Source organism: Perca flavescens, chromosome 14 (assembly GCF_004354835.1).
Source record: "Perca flavescens isolate YP-PL-M2 chromosome 14, PFLA_1.0, whole genome shotgun sequence".
NCBI lineage: Eukaryota > Metazoa > Chordata > Actinopteri > Perciformes > Percidae > Perca > Perca flavescens.
This window is the reverse complement of record NC_041344.1, coordinates 25,618,854-25,645,031: the sequence shown is the minus strand read 5'-3', so window position 1 is coordinate 25,645,031 and position 26,178 is coordinate 25,618,854. Positions and strand designations below refer to the sequence as shown.

The 26,178-nt window shown below is 41.2% G+C and overlaps 1 protein-coding gene across 3 annotated transcripts; it reads left to right on the top strand.

Annotated features, from left to right (window-relative positions):
- Positions 1-2,586: 2,586 nt before the first annotated feature.
- fndc5b (fibronectin type III domain containing 5b) lies at positions 2,587-24,206 on the top strand. 3 transcript variants are annotated; one of them, XM_028598040.1, is made up of 7 exons: positions 2,587-2,810; positions 2,904-3,010; positions 7,667-7,785; positions 9,990-10,188; positions 18,568-18,657; positions 21,515-21,707; positions 23,249-24,206. In XM_028598040.1, exons 2-6 carry the CDS (start codon positions 2,935-2,937, stop codon positions 21,652-21,654), a joined length of 624 nt encoding a protein of 207 aa, XP_028453841.1. In that variant the 5' UTR covers positions 2,587-2,810; positions 2,904-2,934; the 3' UTR covers positions 21,655-21,707; positions 23,249-24,206. The 3 variants fall into 3 exon arrangements, with proteins under 3 accessions (XP_028453841.1, XP_028453842.1, XP_028453843.1); XM_028598041.1 differs by lacking the exon at positions 23,249-24,206 and adding an exon at positions 22,907-22,970 and having other exon boundaries at positions 2,587-3,010; XM_028598042.1 differs by lacking the exon at positions 18,568-18,657 and having other exon boundaries at positions 2,587-3,010.
- Positions 24,207-26,178: the final 1,972 nt, after the last annotated feature.

Below are 26,178 nucleotides of genomic sequence, written 5' to 3'. Positions count from 1 at the left end.
CTACACTAGTACAAATAGGTTATGTACTCATAAAACGATGGATTGGAAAGTTTGTAAGTACACCAGAAGTTTATGAACACTTGCCTGCTCTCTTGTGCTCTCTGTTGCTGCAGCTGCTGCTGCTGCTACCTGCAGTTAGACGAGTGCTTAGGGCCGTCTACAAATTACAACACCAAAAAGAGATAGTTAAAGTTAAAATAGTTTAAAAAAAAAGTTAAATTAAAAAATATTTTTGTTGCATCTCTTTTCGGTGTAGTAATTTGTAGACAGCCCTAAGCACTCATCTTACTGCCGGCATGTATGTTGCTACTGTGAGAACAGACTTAAATATCTGAATTTGTGGCAAGTTTTGTTTTATTTGTGTTATAAGTGATGCCCAAAGTGACTCAATAAAAACTCAATAATTTAAAAAAAGAGCTAGTTTTCAACTAGTGTTGCCAATATGACTGGGGGTGTTCAAAAAAACAGCAGCCAAAAGCCACCTGTAGATATATCACCACCACCACCATATAGCCACAACTAAATACATTCTCAGCATACATATGTGTGTTTACAATAACATTAAATAACATTTGCAATTAGGTTCCTTAAAACTCACTGATATCCACTGACATAGTTCAGGAATAATGTCATATTTCTTTTTAACTGAGTGAGTTTGTAATGCGCGTGAGCATGCTATTTTTTGTGTGCAGGTCAAACATCAATCTCCCTCTTTAGTAGTTTATAAAGTATTCCTCTTCCCTGACAGCTAAATCAAATCTGCATACACTTTCTTATCATTGCACCGTGACCAAACACATTAACCTCTAAAAGAAGTTTTCCGAAATATATACTAAATCTATAAATATATAGACCAACAATAGGTGAAAAGGCAAAGTCAGTTATGCACGCTGGAGTCGCTGGAACCAGAGGTCATCGGAGGAGATTTTGCTCATCGGAACCTGAGTCGAGTGATAAAACTGTCAGGGGCAGAGCAAAGAGATATGACTGTTGTCGTCTCAATGTTTCTCACAACCTTCAGCTGAAGACTGAAGAGTAAAGAGGAGGAGAGGAACAGAATGGCACCTCCGCCTCTTCTCATTGAAATAAAAGAGAGAGAGAGAGAGAGAGGCTTCTGTTAGGAATGTTAAAGTGCATCGATCTGTTTAATCTATGGTAAACTCTTGTCCCTGGGTCCCTATATGTGTGGGCAATGAGTTTTATTCTTCCATACTACAGGCCTATTTTACCCGTACTAATGTGACATGAAGTGTTGTACCCCTATTTCCTCTTTATGACTGACTGCATATTGCTTCTATCTCCTTTTAATTGACCATATAGGAGCTTATTTTTACCTTGTTTCATTTTATCGACCAGTAATTGCACCCATAGCTCCTTCTATTCCAAATACGACCCATATATTGTACGTATAGACGATTGGAATGATTTCCTGTTTGTATTGAGTATACCATTGTTTTGTTCTTTATAGAGCAGATAGTTATGGGACTCATAAAAAATTTGATTTAATGTGTTAGTCAAGGCCGGACAGAATGTGCCGAATGAAAACGATTTCACGTGTGGACTAGATAGATCCTTCATTTATCGAAGGGAAATTCAGATGTCACAGCAGCAGTACACAAACGGAAAAACTCCGAACAAAGGATATAGTGTAGGGAATCAATCAAATATAAAAAAAAAAACAAGTACTAATATAATATGAGCTAAAAGTAAAAAAGTAAATGAGTAAAAGAGTAAGCAAAAAGGAAAAGTATGCCCTTAAAACGTGCATGCATAGAGTGTGCAGATTGGATGTCTATTGGGTGTGCAAAAGGGTTATGTTCTGCTGCAGGTAAGATGTTTAATGCATTCAGTATTCTAGTGTATTTTTACCACACAACAAAGTCTGAGTATATGCCCAGTTTCTTTACATGGGTAATCCAGTTATTACCCAGGTATTGCATTTCCATATAGTTGGAGTACAAGAGATACGAAAGCCCAAAAACAAATCTAAGAAAAAAAAGGTCAAAACCATTAACCAACAAGTCTTCAAAGTTTGGAACATCGTGGTTTGGGTTAAAGTACTTCTTCGTTAACATCGGGGGAAATTTGTTGTTATGGTTACAATTCTAAACATGGGGGTTGAGGTTATGGAAATGTGATGTTAGGATTAGGGTTAGGGTTAGGGTTTCTGACCCATCCCTCCACCAAGGTGTCCAATGGGGACTGAGTACCCAGGGCCCTCATGTGAGGAGGGCCCAAAAAGATGCTAGAATGACTAGCTGTGGATGCAGGAAGGGACCCATAGAAAATGCCTTTCTACAGGGCCCAGAATTTTGTGCTACGCCCCTGTCAATCATTCTGTTGATTATTCTTTCAATTAAAGAATTCATTGCTTGGTTTATAAAATCTGCGTGCGTGTTTGTGTGTGTGTGTGTGTGTGTGTGTGTGTGTGTGTGTGTGTGTGTGTGTGTGTGTGTGTGTGTGTGTGTGAGAGAGAGAGAGAGACAGACAGACAGACAGACAGACAGACAGAGAGAGAGAGAGAGAGAGAGAGAGAGAGAGAGAGAGAGAGAGAGAGATTAGCTGTGGCGGCACGTTGCACTTGCAGCACTTGCGCACGCTCAGCTCACCTCTCCGCGTAGTAAAGCTCTCCACGCCGCCACTCCGTCACCAGCCGCGGGACTGGTGGTCCGAGGGCCGTCGCTGAGGCTCCACCGGCACCGAGACAAACGAACACGGTACCGAACACACACCACCACCCCGCTCCACTCCTCTCAACCCTCCTCCTCCTCTCGGTGTTGTTGCGCTTCTGCTGCAGCGTCCAAGTTCAGGTGAGCCTCGTCACCGGCACAACAAGTCCTCTCTCCGGTACTGGGATGCTTGCTCATTCCCGTTAAATGTGATGTTCTAAATGGGCCGCGCAGGATGTGAAGCCTCGCTAGAAGAAGCAGGAGGATGGCTAGACCAGGCTTGTCTGCGGCGGTGCTGCTGCTCCTTCTGGGCTTCCTCTCGGTGTCCTCCGTTCACGCTGGTGAGTTTTACCACAGGTTGATGGATCATGAGTAAACATACTGTGAGTATGTTTTTGACCATAGCTGTCTGAGGTGATGTAGCGGATCCCTGATATGACACACTGTTATGGATGTGTCAGCATCAACATTTGCATCAGCTAGGTAGAAGCAATAAGCTTTGTAATGGCAAAAAAAAAAATGGCTGACACAAGTTAGTCAATCTCTTACTGTATCAATACTTGCTTTATATGCAAGTTTCCTAGTTTGGAGAATATTTGGAGCCTAGCCTATTTCTAGAAATAAGTGTCATCTTAAAAGGTTAGATCATGTTTTTGTTGTTGGTTAAGGAAAGTTCTTGATTTTTAAGAGAAAGTACTTACACGGCCAAATGTGCATTTAATTTAAACATGTCTTCAGCTAAGTGTTAGCAGTGAAACGAGTTGTCTAATTAATATTGTCAGAAAATTAAAGTGCACTAACTTTGAGGCTAGAGGGTGCTATAGCCATGTCACAAATCAGCGTTTCCCCACTTAAAGGAGACACATGCTCACTTTCAGGTTCAAATTTTGGACATGTTTACATGCTTTAATGTTTAAAAAAAAAAACATTCTTATTCTGTCATTCTGAATACACCTGTATTCACCCTCTGTATGTATTAGCACCTGTCTCTTTTAAGCCCCCCCTCCCGAATAGCCAGGTCTGCTCTGATTGGCTTGCGAGAAAACTGTTACAAAAGTAGTTTTCAAGCCGTGGATTGGGGATACTCAGATGGGGTGCGGAATATTCTAATGAGCCTGCATGGAAGGAGAGCCAAAGCTAAATGGCTTGTTGAATCCCATGTTTTCTGATCCAGGCTGCTCACGAAATACTAGTTGTCTTAACCCATTTGTGGGTTGGTAGACACTCCAGATACCCAAATGTATGTGCACAAGCACATATTATCCATGATATGTCCCGTTTAAGCCCCTTCAAGCATTTTAGTATTTTTTTTTATTGTTAAATAAAGAAATATGTAAAAGTTAATGACCATCCATTATGTTCCCAATCTCATCCCTGGCTACATGCTGCATGTTGACAGGCATAACGCCCTTCTTGTTGTGGCTGCACTGTGGATATTATCATTTATTATTATTATGTGATAGACATTTAATCTGTAACATCTTAACCAATGCATAGCAGGACACATGTATATCTTCGTAACTGTATTGTATTGTCTTTCGTATAATTGCAATACTAAGATTGGAATGATAGCCAATTTGTTTACAAGTGTGTGCACACTATTGGGCTGAGTATCTTTAAAAAGAATTTGATACCGGTACCCATACCAATACCATGACTTCGATATCGCTCCCGAAACGCTACTTTTTTCATACCAATTTTAATAAAACAAATCTTTTTATTTATTTTTCAGCTCCTACTACGTGAGCCCTGTCTCTATGTGTAACAGAGTTCTTCCTGCCTGCCTCTGTGACGTGTAACGTTAGACAGCCAGATCGCAAACATTGTTAGATCTTGGTAGAAGCAAGGCTGCGTGCTTATTGGCTACCCGACGCTGATGAGATTCACTCCTTAGGTATTGAAATTGGGTATTGAATGACGAGGCATTTTTCGATACTCGATACTTTAGAGGCAATTCAGTCAGTGTCTAAGTATTCAATTCGAATGCCAGTCCTAGTGCACACAGGTATAGGCTAAATGTATTTCACTTCTCGTTGTTGCTGCACTTTGGATATTATTCATTTTATTTCTGATGAACATGGAACAGTATGAGATTAAACAAAAATGAGGTTTTCCTATTTAAAGCCCTACATGCAGAACGCATCTAATCTTGGTATATTATGTATGTTAGATATAGTACTTCATCTATCTTTTATGGTGTTGCATATTTTTAACCTGCAGCGGCTTATATTATATTCAAGAAGAGTATTCATCTCAAGCGTAAGAGCTTGGATACATTGTGTCCCGATGATAAACTGAGAGATGACAGAATAGCCAAAAATCCTGGCGATAAGATCTTGTGGGCTTCATCTCAGCCTCCAGAGATTTGATATTTGGCTTCCTAAAGGTGGAGATGAATGCAGTTTTAAGAGGGAGTTTAGAAATTCTGCAGCCAGCCTTTAGCTTTTCGTCTGCAAAGGGCTTAAGAATGGATAGGAATCCATCTCTGCTATTGTATTGTGTTTCTGTGGGTGTGTGTGTGTGTGAGTGCTGGAAGATAAACAGCGGGAAAACAGTGAGTCAAACAGGGAATCATAGCAATGTATCACACACACACACACACACACACACACCAAACTCTGCATTAACAAACACACACAAAGCCTTTGGGAGCCACTGAGAGAGTTTTCCCTGCACCAAAAAATTAATTTCTCCAACACTATGTTGGAGACCACTCACACATTTTTCTCTGCTGTATTCTGGTGATATTGTTAGCATAGGGCAGACACAGAGAAACAGAGAGTACATTCTACTTCCTGTAATAAGATTATTTGACTCCGTGAACAAGTTGGAGGTTTGGCAATGTGACAATCTAATTTACAAAGAGTGACAGACTGCAGTTCCTGCTTGTGATCAGTAAACAGAGAGGTAGAAAGACCAATTTTTTGGATCTCACACACACACACACACGCACACACACACACATACATAACAAGCAACATTCATAAGCAATGACACACACTCAGGCTACAGCCTTACTTGCTCTCAACTAATCATTAGTCTATGGTGGCTAATGTTAGCCAACGTTAGCAAAGCTTAGATAGACATTTCTGTGTTCTAATAGAGCTGCAAAGATTAATCGATTAGTTGTCAACTACTAAAATAATAGCCAACTATTTTGATAATTAAACGTTTTGAGTCAAAATTCTGTGATTCCTGCTTCTTAGATAATTTTTTCCCCAGTATTTTCATTCCTCAATGACAGTAAACTGAATATGAGTTGAGTTGTAGTCAAAACGGACATCATCTTGGGCTTTGGAAAACTGAAAGACACTTTTCACAATTTTCTGACATGTAGACCAAACAGTGAGGTGACATGGAGGAAAAAAAAAAAAACATGTACTGGGGCAAACACTAAACTCCAGATCTCGAGTTTGAAAATGCAACAAACAATAAGGATACCTTAGTAGCGCCGCTAGCTATTAGCATGACATAATGATTACATCTCCTTGGTTGTCTAAATACATCCATCGTTTATTTTGATAAGATTACTTATTAATACATGCCAACGTGAAGTGTTATTATGAACATTGTCGTTGACTGTTGATGTCAATTACCGCCCTAATTTCTAGCCACCCAGCCCTGTCTCCTAAAATGTACGTTCCCATAGAACTAAAGTGCATTCTCAATTAAGTTTTGAGGGAAACGTATTTTGTCCTGCATTGCGTTTGTTCTTGACGTATCACAAATGTGTTTTTAATTTTTTTTTTTAAACACAGGACTTTCACCCAGGAGACTGCTGTTTGTGTCCTGTGTGAAACCAGACTGTCATCGTTGACTCATTTTAAGTTACGCAACAACCATTTTTATTTTAACCAGGAGCATGATCTTTTCCTAAACCTATAACCAAGTAGTTTTGTTGCCTAAACCTAAACAAGTAGACATGCTTTCATTCACAATGTTAAAACTACCACCGGTTCACAACGGGCACCTGTCGCCGCTATGACGACGTGTTGAAACAAAATGTAATCCAGAAGAAAATACATTACCGCCAAAATGTAACTGAGCATGCAATTTAGTTATATAGAAATGTATGTTTTTAGTAGACAGGGTTGACTCACCTGATGAATGTAAGTCAAATATTTACTGTCCTTCTACCTCTGTTTTGGTCTCCATCAACTCCTTTTTACTGAGCAGCCACTTTCACATACAAGTAGTCATGTAATACATAGTTAATATAAAAAATATTGATTATAGCTGCTTTAAGACATGGTACACACCTGTAGGGTAAGGTTAAAACTGGAAGAAGTCAATGTCAATGTCTTACAGCCCTGGCTGTAATTACACACAAACACACAAACACACGTTATTTATCTCCCACACACACCTTACCAATGTGCTCTTTCTCCACCGTGTGCTCCATTTAAGGTGAAGGAAGGAAGAAAGTTAAGCAAGACGGTAATTTAATCCATTATTGTTCATCTCCCGATCAACAAATATTGCATTGAATTCTGGGATGTGAGTTTGTTTTTTAGCCCGAGCATTAAAATCAATCGGCAGTACGAACGAGGAAAGACATCCTCACGAGTCACATATTAATGAGATGTGCGTGGGAGAAAGAAGAGCGAGAAGAGAGGGAAAGGGAAAGATAGGAAAATGTGTGTGAGTGTGTGTGAATGAGAGAGAAACACCAAGACAAAGACAGATTAGAAAGAGAGCCTTTTTAAAGGGAACCACCAAGAGACCTGCGTGTGGTTAATTAGGCCTGGTATTAATGAAAGCAGAAGGATTAATCTGTCGGAGAAGAGAAGATTTAAGGGAAGGTAAGAGAGCAAGAAGAGAACAAGTTCAAAGAGAGAGAGAGGGCAATGGAAAGGGGAAGATACATTGTAGCATCTAGTGTATGTATTACACGGTGTAGTGACAGAATATTAATAGCCTGTCTCTATTCTAATTTGTTTCCTGTGGCCATGCCGTGTGTGTGTGTGTGTGTGTGTGTGTGTGTGTGTGTGTGTCAGACACCCTGCTGTCAGCTCCACTCAATGTGACCATCAGAGAGATTGAGGGAAACTCCGCCATTGTCACGTGGGAAATCTTGGAGGGGGACCCCGTCATTGGATTCGCCATCACTCAACAGGTACCTCCATACGTGTCGTGTCCTTCATGTGAGTGTGTGTAGAGAGTAAGTGGCAACTTTGGACAAAGTTTAGATCAGAGGTCTTCAAATAGCTGTGGAGTGGGAGCGGCATGAAGCAAAGAAACTGCATGAGGTGAAAGGGACAGGTGCATGCAGGTTCATCTTAAAACAGTGGGTTAGTTAGTCCAGTCCCTCCAGAAAAACGCGATTATATAATAATAATTCAATGCATAATCAGCCAAAGTCCGCATATTTATGCGGGGGCCGCATTTTTTCAAATACGGCGCACTTTCGCTGCATAAATTGTCGATTTTTGCGCAAACTATGCGGGGCTTGCATGATTTCATAATCCCCGTATTTTTGTTGCAAAAAAAGTCACATATATCTTCGCAGAAAGTTGAAAAATGTTACGTTTACTTCACACAAGAGCAGCCATTTTCCCCTTTTGCCATGGAAACGTAATGAAGTGACGTAATGAAGTGACGTAATGAAGTGACGTAATTACGCGACGTGAACATCATCGAAAAGCAGGGTGTTGGGGGAATCACTTTTTTTTTCTTTTTCATCAAACCGCAATTGTTGCAAGTTCCCGCAATTGTTGCAAGTTCCCGCAATTTCATCGCATAAAATTGTGTAAATATCCCGCATATTCCATCGCATTTTTTAAGAAAACGTGCTGCATAATCAAGGATTTTTGCCTGTAACAATCACAAAAAAACTCTGTATTTTTCTGGAAGGACTGGTTAGTTGCTGTAGTTTGGCGTGTTGGCACAGCCCCCTCAGCAGTAGCTGTGATATATAGCTCATGGAAGATACTGAGGTACTTTAAAAGGGCTGTACTCGAAACACTGAAAAAAATTCCATCTGGGCTGGGATTGCCTCCACACGACTCTCGCCTCTGACGTGACAAGCATGGATGAAACATGTAGCCATAATGCTAGCCGCGAGCTAACAACAGAAATGCTGCTTCGCACTACCCGGGTGGGCCGGGTTGGGCTTATAAAGAAATAAATAGCTCCCACTCTTAGTCTAGAGAAGAGCAGTTGTGCTGGAAACATCACCTTATGGAGGTGTAATAAAAAAGTGGATATTGGAACCCTGCCGTGTGCGAGCTATTGATTTGTTCATTACATTGCAAACAGGATATGTTAATAGATAAATGTAAACAAATATTAGCTAAAGAATAACAGGGCTTATGTTGTGGCCCACAACGTAACTCACTGAATTCGTGGCAACGTCATATTTCTTTCTTACGTCCCCCAAAGTATTATGGGAACTGGAGTTCCAAAGTGAAGAATCCATTAATATAAACCTTTTTTTTTGGACATTACAAAGGCTCAGAATGTCCCATCCAGGCTGAGGAAATGCAAGTTTTCAGAAGTCAAAAAGGTTGCAGCTAGCTAGTAGTAGATACACTTTCCAATGTATGTTTTGTCTAAGTGCTGTTTAATTAGAATAAGAAATCCCCTAAGGAGATTTACTCTTGATCTAGCAGGAACCGTTTGACCTGAGCAAGCAGTCCTAGCTGGATAATAATGTACATTTCAAGCAGAGCATACATATGGCCAGAGAAGCACTCTGTTTCTTTAAGCTTAATTACACTGCAGGACAAAGCCCTGGAGGCTTTCTTTCAGCTTTTTCCCAACCGTTAACCAAGAGGGACTCTTTTGCATTCACGCCATATCAGCCCTAACCAGAGGGCAGCTTGTTGAAATTCCTCAAGAGGGATCGTCAGCAGAAAATCTGTCTTTGCCACCAGAAATCTGCATCTGATAGAACCTGTATCCAAGCAATTTTCGCTAACAAGTAGACAACTCTTTTATATTGCCTTGAAGGAGCAGGGTGAAGCTGAACTTGTGACTTTAGTTAGTGATGCAGGGTTTTGACTGCAGATATTGCTACTTTGTGCCAATATTCCCTTTTCATGTTGAAGAAATTACAAACAGTACAGTAAGGGCTTCCTCCAGAATTCTGCTCCTGGCACATTGGGGGAAAAAAAACATTTAGAATCAAACGCCACTATAATCTGTGGTTACAAAGTATCAGATAGTGGCCTGATGCACCAGTTTAACCCTGACACCCCTCTGCTGAGGTGGTGCCAAGAAAGAGAATTTCCCTGCAGGGATCAATAAAGTATCACATTACGCCCAGTCTCCTGGCCCTGATTGCTCTCCTCTGCCCTTCTGCTCCTCGCTTTTCTGCAGAAGAAGGATGTACGCATGTTGAGGTTCATCCAGGAAGTCAACACCACCACGCGCTCCTGTGCATTGTGGGATCTGGATGAGGACACGGAGTACATCGTTCACGTTCAGAGCATCAGCATGGGAGGCAGCAGCCCCGCCAGCGAGCCAGTCCTCTTCAGAACGCCCAAAGAGTCGGAGAAGATGGCGTCCAAGAGCCCAGGTGAGGGACGATAACACATTATTTTTACTTGGTTATTGAGTAATATATCTACACAAGATATACCCAAACTTTGGCTTAAAATGAATTTTAAGAATACAATTTACAGCACAAACTGTACTCTGGTTTGTTTATTTCACTTACTGGGGCTTAATAAGCAGCTTATTTGTCCCCAATTCTATCTTCGCTTACTGTTATTGGCAGCGTTTTCTGAACTGTAAATGTTGCAAGAGGATCTCGATTCCATGGGGACATAAAATCTGTGCAAAAAGCCTTAAAGTGATGTAATCCTTTGCAGAAATTCATGCTTTTCTTTCCAGTGAAAATCATCCAAAACACCAAAACAATAATAAGCCTGACAATAACAGTGTGAGTTTTCACTTCTGCACAGCACATGCGACAAGCATATAAACAGGCAGGCTGATGATTATAATTCAATACAAGCAAGAGCACAAAAAAACGTAAGTATAAAAGCACACAGACACAGAAGCAATCATGCATTCACACAGGAGAGTAAACAAACATTCTGCTTCTGGGTTTTTCCTTTGCTGATACACCGCCATGCAGGTACATGTATACACAGATTTTTAATAGCTTTTAACCAGAGGCAGTAACCCAGCAGAGTTCTGTTTTATTTGTGTTTTGCTTAATCACCACAAAGAAAATGGTTATTTAACAATTTCATAGAAATAAAACACCGAAATTGCAGTCGTTGTGAGAACCCCAGCTCCCATTTAAATGTATCAGTCTAATTCTCAATGCAGAGGCTGCTGTTATCTGGAGCGGCTTGCAGTACTTCCTATTTTATCAAGTCTGACCCAGTTATAGTGCCGAGAGCAGCTGCTTCAGAGGGACACAGATAATGCTAAATGCTCATCGGCAGCAAGTTGATAAGGAAATGGGACATTAGGACGCAACTTATTCCCTAGAGACACCCCCTGTGTGGGGGCTTGTCCAGGTCCCTATGAGGGGGGGAAGTGATACAAGACATATAGGGCCCTATCTTGCACTCAGCGCAATTGCCTTTGTACACCGACGCATGTATCATTCCTATTTTGCACCCATCGCACAGTGGACTTTTCCCTCCACAGACGCATGTCGGTAAATTAGGGAATGTATTTGCGCTTTGTATATTCCCTGGTGCTATTTTGCAGTTTCAGAAAACAATTCTGCCACTGACCAGGAAAAACCTGGTCTAAAGTCAGTGGCGCTAGTCTAAAGTCAGTAGCGCGTTGGGGCGCATGCTTGGCCATAATGTAGCGTGTGCACAATGTACAGTACAGTCCTCAAAAAGTCGCAGCATTCTTTGTGGCTTGTTGTGTTTTACACAACATTTCTATGAATCATGGATGTGTTGATGACATAAATGAGGAAATATTAGAGGACTTAAGGAGACATGATGTTGAACTACGGCGGGATCTGGTCCGGGAGTAATGCGTGATGTGCTCCTGATGGAGCGGGTGGACGGAGATGGAGTGGGGGGGGGAGGAAGGGGTGCAGGTGGTGCGTTTGGGGGCCCACGCTCCATGGCTGCAGCAATCCTCTCCAGACTTGAGGAGATGCGCCCGAGAGGAGCAGCAACATCGCCACCCGGTCAAGACGGGCATTTATTACTTTACCGCATCCCAGACAGCTCCAGCTGGCGGGCAGCAGGCAAATCCGCCGTCATAATAGCAATCCGCCATGGAACAAGCGCGCCTGCTCTTAAAGGGAATGTGAGATGACGCTCTGATTGGTTTATTGCACGTTATTCCCAAACCACACCTAGCTACTTCAGACCAACCCATTTAAGATTTGCGTCGGGCGCAAAAATAATTTATCCCGCCGGTATAATAGCAACAGCGCCAGAGATCCGCCCACAAAGCTACTTGCATTTCACGTTTGATACTTGCGTTTCAGATCGTTAAAATAGGGCCCTTAGTCTCTTCTGCAGTGTCTAAACAATGTTCTCGGCAAAATGTTTCTAATAAATGGCCATTTTTCCTTCCAGCTGACCGTCTATGCACTATGCAGTTTACAGCAATAACGGTGGCAGATTTACCATCAAAATTCTTAGCCATTTTTTTATAATAATTTTTTATTGTTCTATTGTTGCAGATATATGTATGCAAGCAAAATACATAAACATAACTAAAATACAACACGAAACCAATCTAAATGCAAAAACCCAGTGGCGGCCTAACCTCATCCCATATCCACAGATCTCAATATAATATTTGCATGACACAAAGATTCAAAATGTGCTGTATCAATAAGTAGACATTATAATTATATAATAATGTCTTTGTGTCTGTATATGTATGTATGTATGTTTTGTATGTTCCCTTTATGTAATATGTGGTAGACAGTATGTCTGTATGTTTTTATGTTTGTGTGTATCCTTCTTGTAATATTTTATGTGTACTTTTATATCTGGACCTTGAGTCTGTAAATAAAGTTTTATATATATATATATATATATAGGGCTGTCAGTTATGATTAATCGCAAGATAGTCAATAGTTAGTAATAGTAATTAAATTAACCCTTTAATCCTCTTATTAACATTGGAGTTGACAAATATGCTTGCTTCATGCAAACGTTTTTTATTTTTGCAAAAATTCTAAAAATGACAAACATGGTCTAGAATTTTCTCCAGAATCACCTCAAAGGTACTGTGTGCGCAAAAGATGTGCTGAAAGCATCATATGGAAAACTCAAGCTAATCAAGCAACAACAGATGGGCACATTGACCTGAATGTAACAGTACTACAAGTTTCCCACTTTAAATTTGTAAAGGTTAACTTAATATCCCATTTTCTTTAAGCAGCTCAACACAAAACGACGTACCTTGTGCATTACAGAAACAGACACATTGTACAAGTCAGCTAAATGTAATAATGTAATTATGTCTAACCTTATGTGGGAAAATAAAGGCTCACAAGCAAGTGGTATTTGAGACGCGACGTACTCCGGTGGTAACTCAATTCACATCGACAGTACATGCAAATAACTTTACTGTAGTCTTGTCGAGAGAACCACCTATAAAGGCTTTGAAACTAAATTTGCCTATCAAAAGACCCTTTTCTTTATCCATTTCTTCTCAAGGAGGTTTGTTTCTGCTAGCCATCCACAACGTTACTGCTGCATCGCTTCCGGATTTCCCAAACTACGGAGCGGCCCAAAGCCCACATCACAGAACGCGTTATTATTGTGGTAACTTTGACAGCTCACATGTATACAGTATATTGGCGCTTACCCACTGCTAGTACCAGCTCGACTCTACTCGGCTCGACCGCGGTGCCCAGTCCTCCATTTTCCATTGCAGATGTAGTACCGCCTTATGCCTGCGAGCGTGGCTGGTTGTCATAGCGACGCCACAGGAAATTGCCATGACCTAAAGCGACACACACAAACAGAACGTCGAAGGTGTGTTGTTTTTGACTCTTGGGGCCCTATCTTGCACTCAGCGCAATTGCCTTTGTACACCGACGCATGTATCACTCCTATTTTGCACCTGACGTACGGCGGACTTTCCCCTCCACAGACGCACGTCGGTAAAATAGGGAATGTATTTGCGCTCCCGGGGGCGGTTCAGCGAAAAGAGGAGGCGTGTTCCGGCGCTAACGTTATTGGTGCTATTTTGCAGTTTCAGAAACCAATTCCGCCTCTGACCAGGAAAAACCTGGTCTAAAGCCAGTGCCGCTAGTCTAAAGTCAGTAGCGCGTTATTCAGATGCTATTTTAGGGGCGCATGCTTGGCCATAATGTAGCGCGTGTGCAACGCAAGATACACTTCTCTCTTCTAAACGGACGCAGCAGTTCCCATTTTTGCAAACCATACATAATTACAAAGGAAAATATTACTGAAAATGCGCTTCAGGTGTTTGGATAGATCAGGAGGAACTTTACAGTACAGTCCTCAAAAAGTCACAGCATTCTTTGTGGCTTTTTGTGTTTTACACAACATTTCCATGCATCATGGATGTGTTGATGACATAAATGAGGAAATATTAGAGGACTTAAGGAGACATGATGTAGAACTACGGTGGGATTGGACACTCCGGCGGAATCTGGTCCGGGAGTGGCAATGCGCGATATGCTCCTGATGGAGCGGGTGGACGGAGATGGAGTGGGGGGGGGAGGAAGGGGCACAACAGGAGCAGGTGGTGCGTTTGGAGACCCACGCTCCATGGCTGCAGCAATCCTCTCCAGACTTGAGGAGATGCTCCCGAGAGGAGCAGCAACATCGCCACCCGGTCAAGACGGGCATTTATTACTTTACCGCATCCCAGACAGCTCCAGCTGGCGGGCAGCAGGCAAATCCGCCGTTATAATAGCAATCCGCCATGGAACAAGCGCGCCTGCTCTTAAAGGGAATGTGAGATGACGCTCTGATTGGTTATTTTCATGTTACGCCCAAACCACACCTAGCTATTTCAGACCAACCCATTTTAGATTTGCGTCGGGCGCAAGACTCATTTATCCCGCCGGTATAATAGAGCGCTCGAGATCCGCACACAAAGATACTTGCGTTTTGCGTTTCATACTTGCGTTTCAGATCGTTAAAATAGGGCCCTTGGTGTGTGGCTCCGCTGGCTAAACTATTTAAAAATGGCGGGTTTGTTTCAGGACACCCCCGTCTGTCGCTAGCAATGATGACACAGTGAGTAGTGACGATTCTCTCCGACCAATCAGTAGTATCTGCAGGTTTTCACGTCACCTTTTGGTATCGCCTCAGCTCGCTTGGAACCTGGACGGAGGTGGTACTAAAAAAAAGGACCTGTTAGCAGGTACCAGGGACTGTTTTTTTGTAATGGAAAACCAAAAAAGGCGAGTAGAGTCTATGCGAGTCGAGCATGTACCATGTAATGGAAAAAACGCCGTATGTGTATGTCAAGCCATTGCAACTGTATTTACAGCGTAAGCCGGCATCTTCTTGGCAGCAGGGATACCTGTTAACGAGAATAAGGCTATTCAGACGTGGTATTGGAATAAGTAGTAGTATCATTTAAGAGCAGCACAGTGGGAAAGCTTGGAATTATGTTTTACTATTCTCTGTCAAATTTTTGAAACAAGTAAATTAATTAGAGGTAAAATAAAAAAATCTCACAGTTGTGGCTGATGTGTTTAGTTGTGTTACGAAAAATATGATTTTAACCCTCAATACTAAACAAAAGTATTAGCTATTTGATAGCTATACTTTGCAGTGTATGTGAGGTTGTGTGACATACAGTAGGTGTTTAAGCAGGATAATTTGTCTTGATGTTGAGGGGCTTAATCGTTTAGTTTGCTCCAACTTTGACGGAAGTTACCAGTGTGCAAAAGGTGTGTGTGTGTGTGTGTGTGTGTGTGTGTGTGTGTGTGTGTGTGTGTGTGTGTGTGTGTTTATGGAAGCATTCATTAGCTTTCCTGATTAAATCTCCCAGCCATTACTGCTCTCCTGCCATTTTAAGCAGGTATTAATCACCCTGACACCATTTAGTATCTGCAGGCGCAATGCAACGCAACACACAACTGTCTGGGTTTTCTATCAGCCTATTTACCTTTCTTTATATCTGCCTATTTCTCTGTCTTTATCTGTCTAACGCTCATATCCAATAACAACAAAATATTGCAAAAGTCCTGAATGCACTGAAGTTTTCATAATGTAGTAAAATCTTTGATGGCTAGTGTTAAGGTGTAATGTTGGTTGTTACGTTATACAAGGAGCTGCAGAGTCTGCAGTTTTGTAAATCAATCTTTACAGCAGTAAAACATTTTAGAGACTCCTTTGTGTCGGAACTGTTTCAACCTTTAATTTATCTCTGACAGAGGTGTGGCAGCGGCCTGCTCCCAGTGTTCATATACTGTGCAGTATGGAATATGTCCCAGTACAACCACAGTGTTCCTTTCTTCCCAGCCCAGCTGCAGTAGTCTTTGTCTTCTAAACAAAAGCTTTAAATTGTGAATAGTTTTAGTCAGAGTATGTACAGTAGGACACACTAAATGGTGTGTTGGACAAACAAGGGCACAAGCCTATAGTCTATGCTCACTTCCTATGATGGCAGCCAACTACAACTCAAAGTGAAATGCACTTAATTACGCAAAAATATGTCTGAGTGTACCTGGTGAGTTATAAAATAATTAAAAAAGTGGTCATGAAGGGAGAAGTTACCTATAGTGACCAAAACCATGTTGTGCCAGGCTGTAAATATGTTTAATTATGTTAGGGTTAGGGTTAGGGGTAATTCTGTTTGGCCCTTCCGCTTTTGATTTATTCCTCAGGCCCGGAGGTTGCCACTTGGGTTTAACAAGCAGGCAGCACTACAATTTGAAGGGATTTGCTGTCAGTCAACAGCTAGCTTAGCCACGGTGATTGCATATCAATCTCCAGAAGTCTCAACCTCAGCCTCTGCACAGTTCACACCGAAACTGGGTGACTCCTGAATCAACGTGCCCTATTTTAACGATCTAAGCGCACAGTGTGAAGCGCCTGGTGCAGGTGCGTTTAGTGCGTGTCACTTTTGACGGCGGAAAAAAGGGTCCGGTCGCATGGTTCAAAAGTGTGTGTGTTTTGGGCGTAACATGTAATAAACCAATCAGAGGGTCATTTCCCATTCCCTTTAAAAGCCAGGCTTGTTTGGACCTTGTAATGGCGGATTTGCATCGTAATATTTTTATTTGTAATCTTTTGCATGTTTGTGTGCTGCTGTGCTTCCCTGTGTGTGTGTGTGTGTAACAAGCATAGTGTGCACGCTGTGTAGAAGCCTAGGCGCATTTTACTAATTCGCTGTTAAAATAACAATGAAATGCTGCGCTATTGACTCTAGACCAGGTTTTTATTGGTCAATGGTGCGATCACTTCCCGCTGCCTCAAGATAGCAATACGCCCAGAATGCACCTGAACACACCTCCTTGTAAGACCAGCACGCCCATGGGCGCACAGATGGGCGCAGGTGCATTTGCTATTTAAACGACGTGGGGGCGCTGGATGGGAACTGGACAACAGCGTCGGTCTTCAACTAGCAAAGACACTTGAGTCGGGCTTTGTGCTGCGCTGCGCCGGGTGCAAGATAGAGCCCAACATGTGAATACAACAACTTTGGAGTACTTGTGATTCGTATTTGTCCCCCCCACATCCTGGACCAGTCCGTCAACAAGGCCACCACGGAGACTTTTTACCCACCCATAGTCGCCGATCAGCCGCGTTCTCCAACCTGAAGGGTCAGTGTACAACCTGACACATACAGTAGACATCAATTTACAGCTTCAGGTCATACCCAGCCCAAGCTTATCTTATTCTGAGAACTGTCTATCATAGGTGTCCTCTCACAACAGAAACATGTAATCTGCTATTACTTCCAACTCTATAGGAGTATACCTCCCTTCTGCCAAACCTTGAGGTCTTAGCTTCAGCTCAGAGGGATCACTATGGCAACAAGAGACCTGAGAGCAAGCCTGACCACAGAAGCACCTCCTCTTCCTCAACTCATTGAGACCCCGAAGCAGGATTAGGGAAAAACATAACCTGAAGTCATGACATCCCGTCCTGTGTACTGTCCATATTAGACAAATCAGCATCCACTAACAGCACTATGTCAACGTGACTTTGAATGAGGAAGAGAACATGGAAGTTCCGGTTTCACTTTGGCTATCTATCGTACACAATTATATATTATATGTTATTTTACTGCAAAATGGCATTAAGATTAAGATTTTATTGGTTGTGGCCATTCCATAAATTCCAGCACTAAGCTGTAAAATAGAGTAAAATAGCTAGTAAAATGATGCTATATGTATTATAATTTCAAGGCCAACCCCCTTCAACTAGGGGGTTCTAGAGACCCCTTTGATATCATACAATGCTATGCCATGGAATTCAACCAGTTTTACCAGGGGGAATACGTGGTAGCACCAGGCCGCCTGTTGGCAACAGAGAGACAGGGAGATTGTGGTCCAGAATGTGTTCAAACCTTTAACCTTGTTTCCTGTCAGCAAGAGAATCACAGTAAGGGATGGGGTTTGGATCCACCTCTCTCTGTCTCTGTAGACCTCTGCTCTCACTTAACTTTAATTACACTGACCACAGTGGAAAATTTACACCAGGCTGCCTCTCTGCTCTCCTATCGCCGTGCTTTATTCTTTTATCTTTCCCTGCAGAGTTTCAGGGTGATGGGCAATTTCACATTTTCTCTCTGGGACAATAAACCACAGTGTCCTCAGTGGCACTTTGTTGACTCTGTGTGTGTGTGTGTATGTGTGTGTGTGTGTGTTTGTGTGTGTGTGTGTGTGTGTGTGTGTGTGTGTGTGTGTGTGTGTGTGTGTGTGCATGAGCGCCTGCATGCCTGCCTGCCTGCGTGCATGCGTGCGTGCGTGCGTATGTGTGTGTGTGTGTGTGTGTGTGTGTGTGTGCTCTCTCTCCAGACGAGGTGACGATGGAGGAGTTTGGTCAGGCTGCTCAGCTGAGGGCTGGAGAACTCATCATCATTGTAGTGGTGCTCATCATGTGGGCAGGTAATGTTCCTCTTCAGCAAATGTATCACTGCAGACCTTATAGGAATCCACTGACTGAGGCTCTATTATAGACAAACACACTAGTAGTGGTATCATCTGTCTCTGTGTTGCTGAAGACGATGTAGTGCTTTTGGGATGATGAAAGCACGTTTGGTGATGAGAACACATCAAAGCCAGGTTTCAATCGTGTATTTCTATCCAGATATGCTTGTCAACACAGACAGAAATGTGTTATAGCGGGAGAAAGCGTATGACTTTTTATTTCATGCAAATCTCACGTTTTTGTTTTTGAGTTATCTGTTTTGATTGTTCAAAAATCTTAGTTTGAGATTTCCCACTACAAGACTTTTGCCCTTATTTGTCACTCGCCAACAGTTTTTGGAGCTTGCCGACCAAAGCCCCAGATGGGAGTCAGATCGCGTTTAGCGCGCATGCGCTTGAACGCAATGTGTGAACCATTACAGACACATTCTAGATATTTAACCGGCTTCCTCCTCTGGAGACTATGACTGTCTGTACAACATATCACGGCAGTCCATTCAAAAAGTGTGGAAGTATTTAAGATGTGGACCCAGAGCCATGCTGCTAAATAACAACATAAAGCAAACTTAGGTATGTATAAATGTACAAAGGCTCTATGGTTTGCATTGCATTCAAATTGATGTGCTAGCTTAGTTAGAACAACCTGAAAATACTCAGTCTGTCAGTAAAGTCAGTTAAAGTGCCTGGTTTACATGTTTTTCAAACTATTAGACTGCGGCTGCTGCTTATTTAAGCCTCCCAGTCTTATGCTCTGTGTTGCAGTTATCCTTTTGTACATTTTTCAAACGCACACAGCCATAAATATTCCTTCCTAACCCACTTCCCCAGGTGAAATGAGATATAAATATGGCCCAAATACTGTATATGACATATACAATAACAGCAAGCGGCCTGGATCTCCCTTTGCCAATTACCAGTGAGAGGACGAGATTCAAAGAGAGTTGGAGAGGGATGGAAAATAGTGAAAACTAAGCAATCAAGTCTTGAGAAGAGGAAAAAGGAAGGCATGAAGGTGAAGTGGTGAATTGTGTTCTTCAGCTTTTAATTGGGCATGTGGAGCATGCTGGGGGACTTCACAGTGAGCTATTCCATCTTGGTTTTTGGTAATGCAGTGATCAGACGAACAGAGGCTGACATAAGCAGAACAGCCAAGACTGTAGACTGTTGGGGCCAGATTGCTCCTGCCTCCACACGCTCCTCCGCCGTCATGAATTATTCTCTTTCTTCTTTTGTCGTGCTTGTTCTCTATCTCTCTCCACATCCTTCTCTCCTCTGCCATGTTTTTAATCTTTTTGACTGAAGGCAGGCCTCACATGGCTATCTTGACGTCAAGTTCACATCTCCGTCTGTACGGTTCTCCGTATCCATGTCCGTTTCTCGCTACAGTTTGGTCTGCTTGATTTTCACATTATAAACAGCTGAATGAACAGAGATAAATTACATAGTACATATCATCACCTCCATCTGATATTGAAAGACATATCATGTGATGTGTATCATCAAAATCATGGAACAAGCTTCCAGAAGTTGCACGTTCCCCTTCAGTTAATTCTTTTAAGAATAGGTTGGATGCTTTTTGCCTGTCAAAAGGTGTAATGTATAATTATAAAGCTTGTCAGTAATTTATGTAACTTATTTTTGAATTGTTAGAAAATTTCAATCATGAAATGAATGTGTTTTATGAAAACAACATATCTATGTTTTATATATATATATATATATATATATATATATATATATATATATATATATATATATATATATATATATATATATATATATATATATATATATATATATATATATATATATATATACATATATATATTTGTTTTGGGTTGCTTGAGTCTGGAATAGAGGATTTTATATCCTGTACCAGAATTATTTTCAATAAATTTCAATATGTTGCTGTGTATCAATATTTCAAGGTGTATAGGCAATAGGCGATTTGGTAATTTATAACAATGGGGGAACGGACACGGTTTGTTTCATTTACTCGTGACTATAGTGAACTGTATGCGATAATTTTGGTTCTGTATTTTTTAAATACAATAAGAAAGTTGAGATTGAATTTGAAAATATTTGATCAATGCAGGCTGGATAGACCTAAGAATGAATGTAACCCTCTTATATTACTGCTATTTAAAGAAATAGTTTGACATTTTCTGAGATTGTTCGGTTACACTTTACTTTAAGGTGTCTACATAAGAGTGACATGACACTGTCATGAACGTGTCATAAACATAAACAAGTCATACGTTAATGACATAACACTTCTGTCATTAAGTGTCATTCGTTTTTTGTCATTACAAGTTAGGGTTAGGGTTAGGGTTCATGTGTCATGACAGTGTCATGTGTTCATGTGTCATGACAGTGTCATGTGTTCATGACAGTGTCATGTGTTCATGACAGTGTCATGTCACTCTCTTGGCAAGAGTTAGATGAAGGTTTCTAATGTCTGAAAGTGGTATCGATCTTCTCTTCTAACTCTAATTGAACAAGCCTATTTTGTATGTCAAACTATTCCTTTAACTTAGTTCAAATTCAAATGATTGTCTTTGGCTAGACTTTAAATTGTCTAGCAATATAAAAATCGAATAGCCTCTAAAACCAACCCCGACATTACGTGACATGACACAAATATTCATCCCCAACTTCAAATGTCCACAATCAAAACACTAAAACCTCTAAAAGCTCCAGGATTGCTGCTCCAACAGCACCTTAACCTCTAAACTCACCATGGAGAAGAGCAACATAAACCAAAGGAAAAAGGGATTATTCTAACGAATAACTATCATGTCCATTTGTCTCCTAGGGGTGATTGTCCTGTTTTGTCGTCAGTATGACATCATCAAAGACAACGAGCCCAACAACAACAAGGACAAAGCCAAGAACTCCTCAGAGTGCAGTACTCCAGAGCACCCACAGGGGGGGCTACTGCGCAGCAACGTTTAAGACCAGCCTTGCATAGCCTTGTGCAATAACCAACTCCTCGAACCTCAGGACAGGTGAGAAACAGGAACTCTTTATCATCTAATGTAATACCTCATATAAATACTTTGTGTTCTTTATATATATTTCTATAAGCCCTTCCTCACGCAGAAAACGACCGTATGGGTCGACCCATAATTACGTTTCTTGTTAGGCAGCGACCTCTCGTAGCTGTAGTTATTATCGCGAGAGCAAACGAGGAAGGGAAAGGATCAAATATAGGAGCACCAAAATTATGCGTAAGGAGTTAGGATGGGGTGGTGGATGGGTCAAACAAACTCAGGAACTTTACTTTTGGTTTCACTCAGGAGACACTCGGTCTCCTGAGTGAAACCAAAAGTAATTTTAAAGTTAAAGTTTTACAGCTATTAGTCAGTGACGCACACTACGTCCTCATTTTAATAATTTTACATGACTCATTTTAAAGGTGCACTATGAGTTTCTGCATGGTTTCAGCGCAATTTAATTTTTGTTTCAAATCGTAGCCATCTCTCCTTGATCCGCTAGCTGCCTGCCCCCTGAATACACTGCAACAAAGCCCGGTCTCAGGATACAACACAGGGGTCGTAAACGTCAAACAAACGGTAGGGGCACAGGCTGTGCACCAAAATACAACAAACCACTCCAGCCAATCACTTACAAGATGGTTGGGGGAGGGGGTGGGGGTTAGTGACAGTCAGTTAGTAATGTCAATTACGGAAACATGGGGGGAGGGGCGAGCTTGCTCTGTTTTGTTTGGTATTTACTTGGAACGTCAACACAAGTGACAGCATGCAGGAACTCATAGTGCACCTTTAAGCCAATCCCTGATGTTTTACTAAACCTAAGTATTTTTGTTGCATAAACTTAACTAGTTTCATTTTACATTTACTACGTGTTTAAAACTGCACCCGTTCATATGATTACAGTCACATGATTAAACCACCACCGTGCGGCAGTAAATAAAACTTTCGTATGTGTCATTATGGGAGTCCGTGGAAATCGACCTATAATGTCGTTTAGGTATGAAGATGTGTTGATTTCAAGACTTTTTCCCTTTGGTTCCTGTGCTTCTGCAACAACCTAAATTGCGAACATGAACTAAGTTTCTCTAAGGGACCATCTCCTTATTAATTAACGGTTTTCTCCCTGATCCCCCTGATATTTTTATTTTTATTTTGGGAAAGTTAATTAGCTATGTACAGGTGATCCAATCTGCAATCATTTCTGCTGGCAGAATTGGAGTTCCTCGCCTGGAGATGAGTAGCCTGCTTTTGTCTCTCCGTCTGAAATCAAGAAACCATTGTACCGATGTTCAGTGATAAATCTGCCACCATTATCATTGTATACTGCAGTTTCTGCAGTGCTAAAATAGAAAGCTTAACAGGTGTAGGAACAGTAGCTATGGGGGATGGGATGATTTAGCTCACGGTCAATTAGAAATAAGAAAAATATAAAACAGAAGTTTTGCAATTAACACAAATCAAACACTATAATGACTACTTTTGTTTCCTGCCTTACAATATAAAAAACCATGTCCTTTGTCTCTCATCAAGCTCAGTAAATGTGTTTCCTCCAGAGCCTGAGACCAACAGAAAGCCATTCTCAGACACCATTGTACTGAAGAACCGATAAACCAGTACAGGAACTCTTCTCTACACAATGAAGAACTCTTTAAAAACAATGGACACAAATCTGAACTTGCAGAATCAATGGCTTCAAACAGTCAACCAGGAACCAGAAGAGGACAAACCTACTTTTACCTTTGTTGTGACCAAAACTGGACTGTAGCCAAATAATACACAAGACACAAAATGGCTGTCAGTCAAAGCATGGGAGGGGACGTTGTATCCTCTTGACAAGAACTGCTTGATTCATACGTTCTGGTTACTCTTCATCAGTAGCATCGAATCCCGAGAGCGGATCATCAGACTTTTTTTTTTTTTTTTTCAACTTCAGGTTTGTATCACTGGTCAGAGAAAGCAGAAATGTAAGTTGCTTCGCAAGAATAGCTGGTCCTTCAGGTCCAGGAATTAGTCAGCACACAACTAAACAAGCTAAGCTCTGTTTTAAACAAAGGACTTTCTCTTTTTCTATCTCTCCATCCACATTCCCTCCTTTCTGTCTTTATTACAGCCCTTTCTGTAGCAGCTCATCTCTCTCCCTATCTATCTGTGTCGGTGTCTCTCTAATAAGCACATTGACGTTTGGTGCTCCTCCTATTGTGATTGTTTGAGCCCTCACAATCCCAGTGTTGATTACAGTATCATTTTGTTATTGGGTTAGAAATATTGCACGTTGAGTCTTATCTCCTGCCTTTCTCTCTTTGTGTCATCAGTTAAATAATGCATCTGTTATTCTCTCCTTTCTGAACTGGAACCTTAAAGCCCTTGTCAGTTCGGGGATAAAATATGACAATATTACTTTTTTTTCCAGCGCACCATATTTTCCTTATATGAGTTGGATGACAAATAAATACAGCCATGACTCAGAAAAAGTTCCACCGATTGACCAGGCAAGCTCTCATCACCGTGGCGTCTCACTTAAAATCAAAACGTTACAACTGCCAGGTTTGAAATCCAGAAGTTTACTCATGTGTCAAACTTTGAATAGACTGGCATGGCTGGAAATGATAATGATGATTTAGGTTCAAATTTAGGTTTATTTTTTCATCGCTACATATTCAGCACCGTGTGCTAGAAATGCAGGGCATCAATCCTAATGAAATGTATACACAATGTATGCTGGGTTTCCACTCTGGCTTGGCTGGAGACCAGCTGGGATGCCAGGCTGTAAAAGCATACAGATAATCCACTTGGCTGTGTGGCTTGGTTTTGAAATGTAAACCATTTTCTCTCAGAACCCCCTCTGAAACTATCATTAACATGCAAGGCTGTAATGGGATAGAGAAAAATCCAGGTGTAAATTTTACTAAAGCTGCACTGCAGATGTGATCGCCCAAACTGCCAGCACTAGAACTTTTGCAGACTGGCAGTACAATTAGAACCTGCATGAATATGTAATCTACATGCACATAGATGACATTCTTATCTTTTCAGTCACTGTGGCCATTGGCATAGGTTTTGATAACTGTGACAGCATATGTTTTTGACATTCCATAGGGGAAATCAGTTTAATAAATTTAAGGTCGAGATTCAATATTTTCCTAAACAATCTCATAAAAAGACGAAATTCAGCAATAAATTGATCCAACTGTAATACCAATTGTTTTCTGTGTAACAGAAGCCTGATATAATTTATTCCACTGCGTCATAGAGAGCCATTGTTGTCTGAACACTATTTTAAACACATCAATGAACCACATTGTTTCACTCTGTGACACGTTCCTTCATTACAATGAACCAACTTCCCAACTTCCCAGCCTGAAAAGTGAAGCCAATGCAGAAGTACCTTAAAGTGCTCATATTATGCTCATTTTCAGGTTCATAATTGTATTTAGAGGTTATATCAGAATAGGTGTACATGGTTTAATTAAAAAAAAAAAACACCATATTTTTGTTGTGCACATTGCTGCAGCTCCTCTTTTCACCCTGTGTGTTGAGATCTCTTTTTTAGATACAAAGTGAGACATCTCACTTCTGGTCCATCTTTGTTGGGAGTCGCACATGCACAGTACCTAGGACTACTAGCCAGTCAGAAGCAGAGTATGAGGGCGTGCCACGCTAGCAGCTAGGCAAGCATTATAACGTGTGTTACAAAGTGACGCACGTTCGTCACAGAAGTAAAGGCTGGACTACAATGGAACTTTTTCACAGCAGACATGTTGACTTGTCATAGTAGGAAAAGCACAGCTGAAATTGATAACCTTAACGATGGCTCAATTCCATCAAGTGTCCCAGTGAGCTATTTCAGTGAGTCAGCATTCACAATACCAGAGTCTCTCCCAAGTGGAATGCAGCCATCATTAATGGGTTTGAATACACCTGTGCTTTTCCTACTATGACATGTCAACATGTCTGCCGTGAAAAAGGTCTATAGAGCTGTTTGAAGTAGTTTGCGAACAGTGTTTTCTGTTGGAGATGGTAAGTGCCTTTGTGATTTTTCACTTTGTAAACCTATAACATGCACAAACAAGATATATAACACAATAAAGGAAAGGGAAAAAAGCCAAAAAGCATAATATGAGCACTTTAAACCTGCATTCTATCTCATTTGCAGCAGGGGGCAAAACCACTGGCTCCAAAAAAAGAAGTCCGATTGCATAGAAGTCTATGGGAAAATGACCCCTTGAGGCTTAGCAATGCTAATCATGGCACTGTGTACATTAAAATAGCCATGAACTTGTACGAACTTGGGTGTCTATGTTTCTGTCTTAAACTTTGACTCTTTGTGTTTTCACTTCATCAAAGTTAATTGGAACATTTTGGTTGCCGAAAAATGTCTTGTTCAGCGTCTGTTAGCACCTTGTCAACCAAGGCTAGCTCGCTTGCGTTAGTGTTAGCTGGTAACCAGCTTTGTGTACTGCTGTGCATGCAAATGAACGGCGGG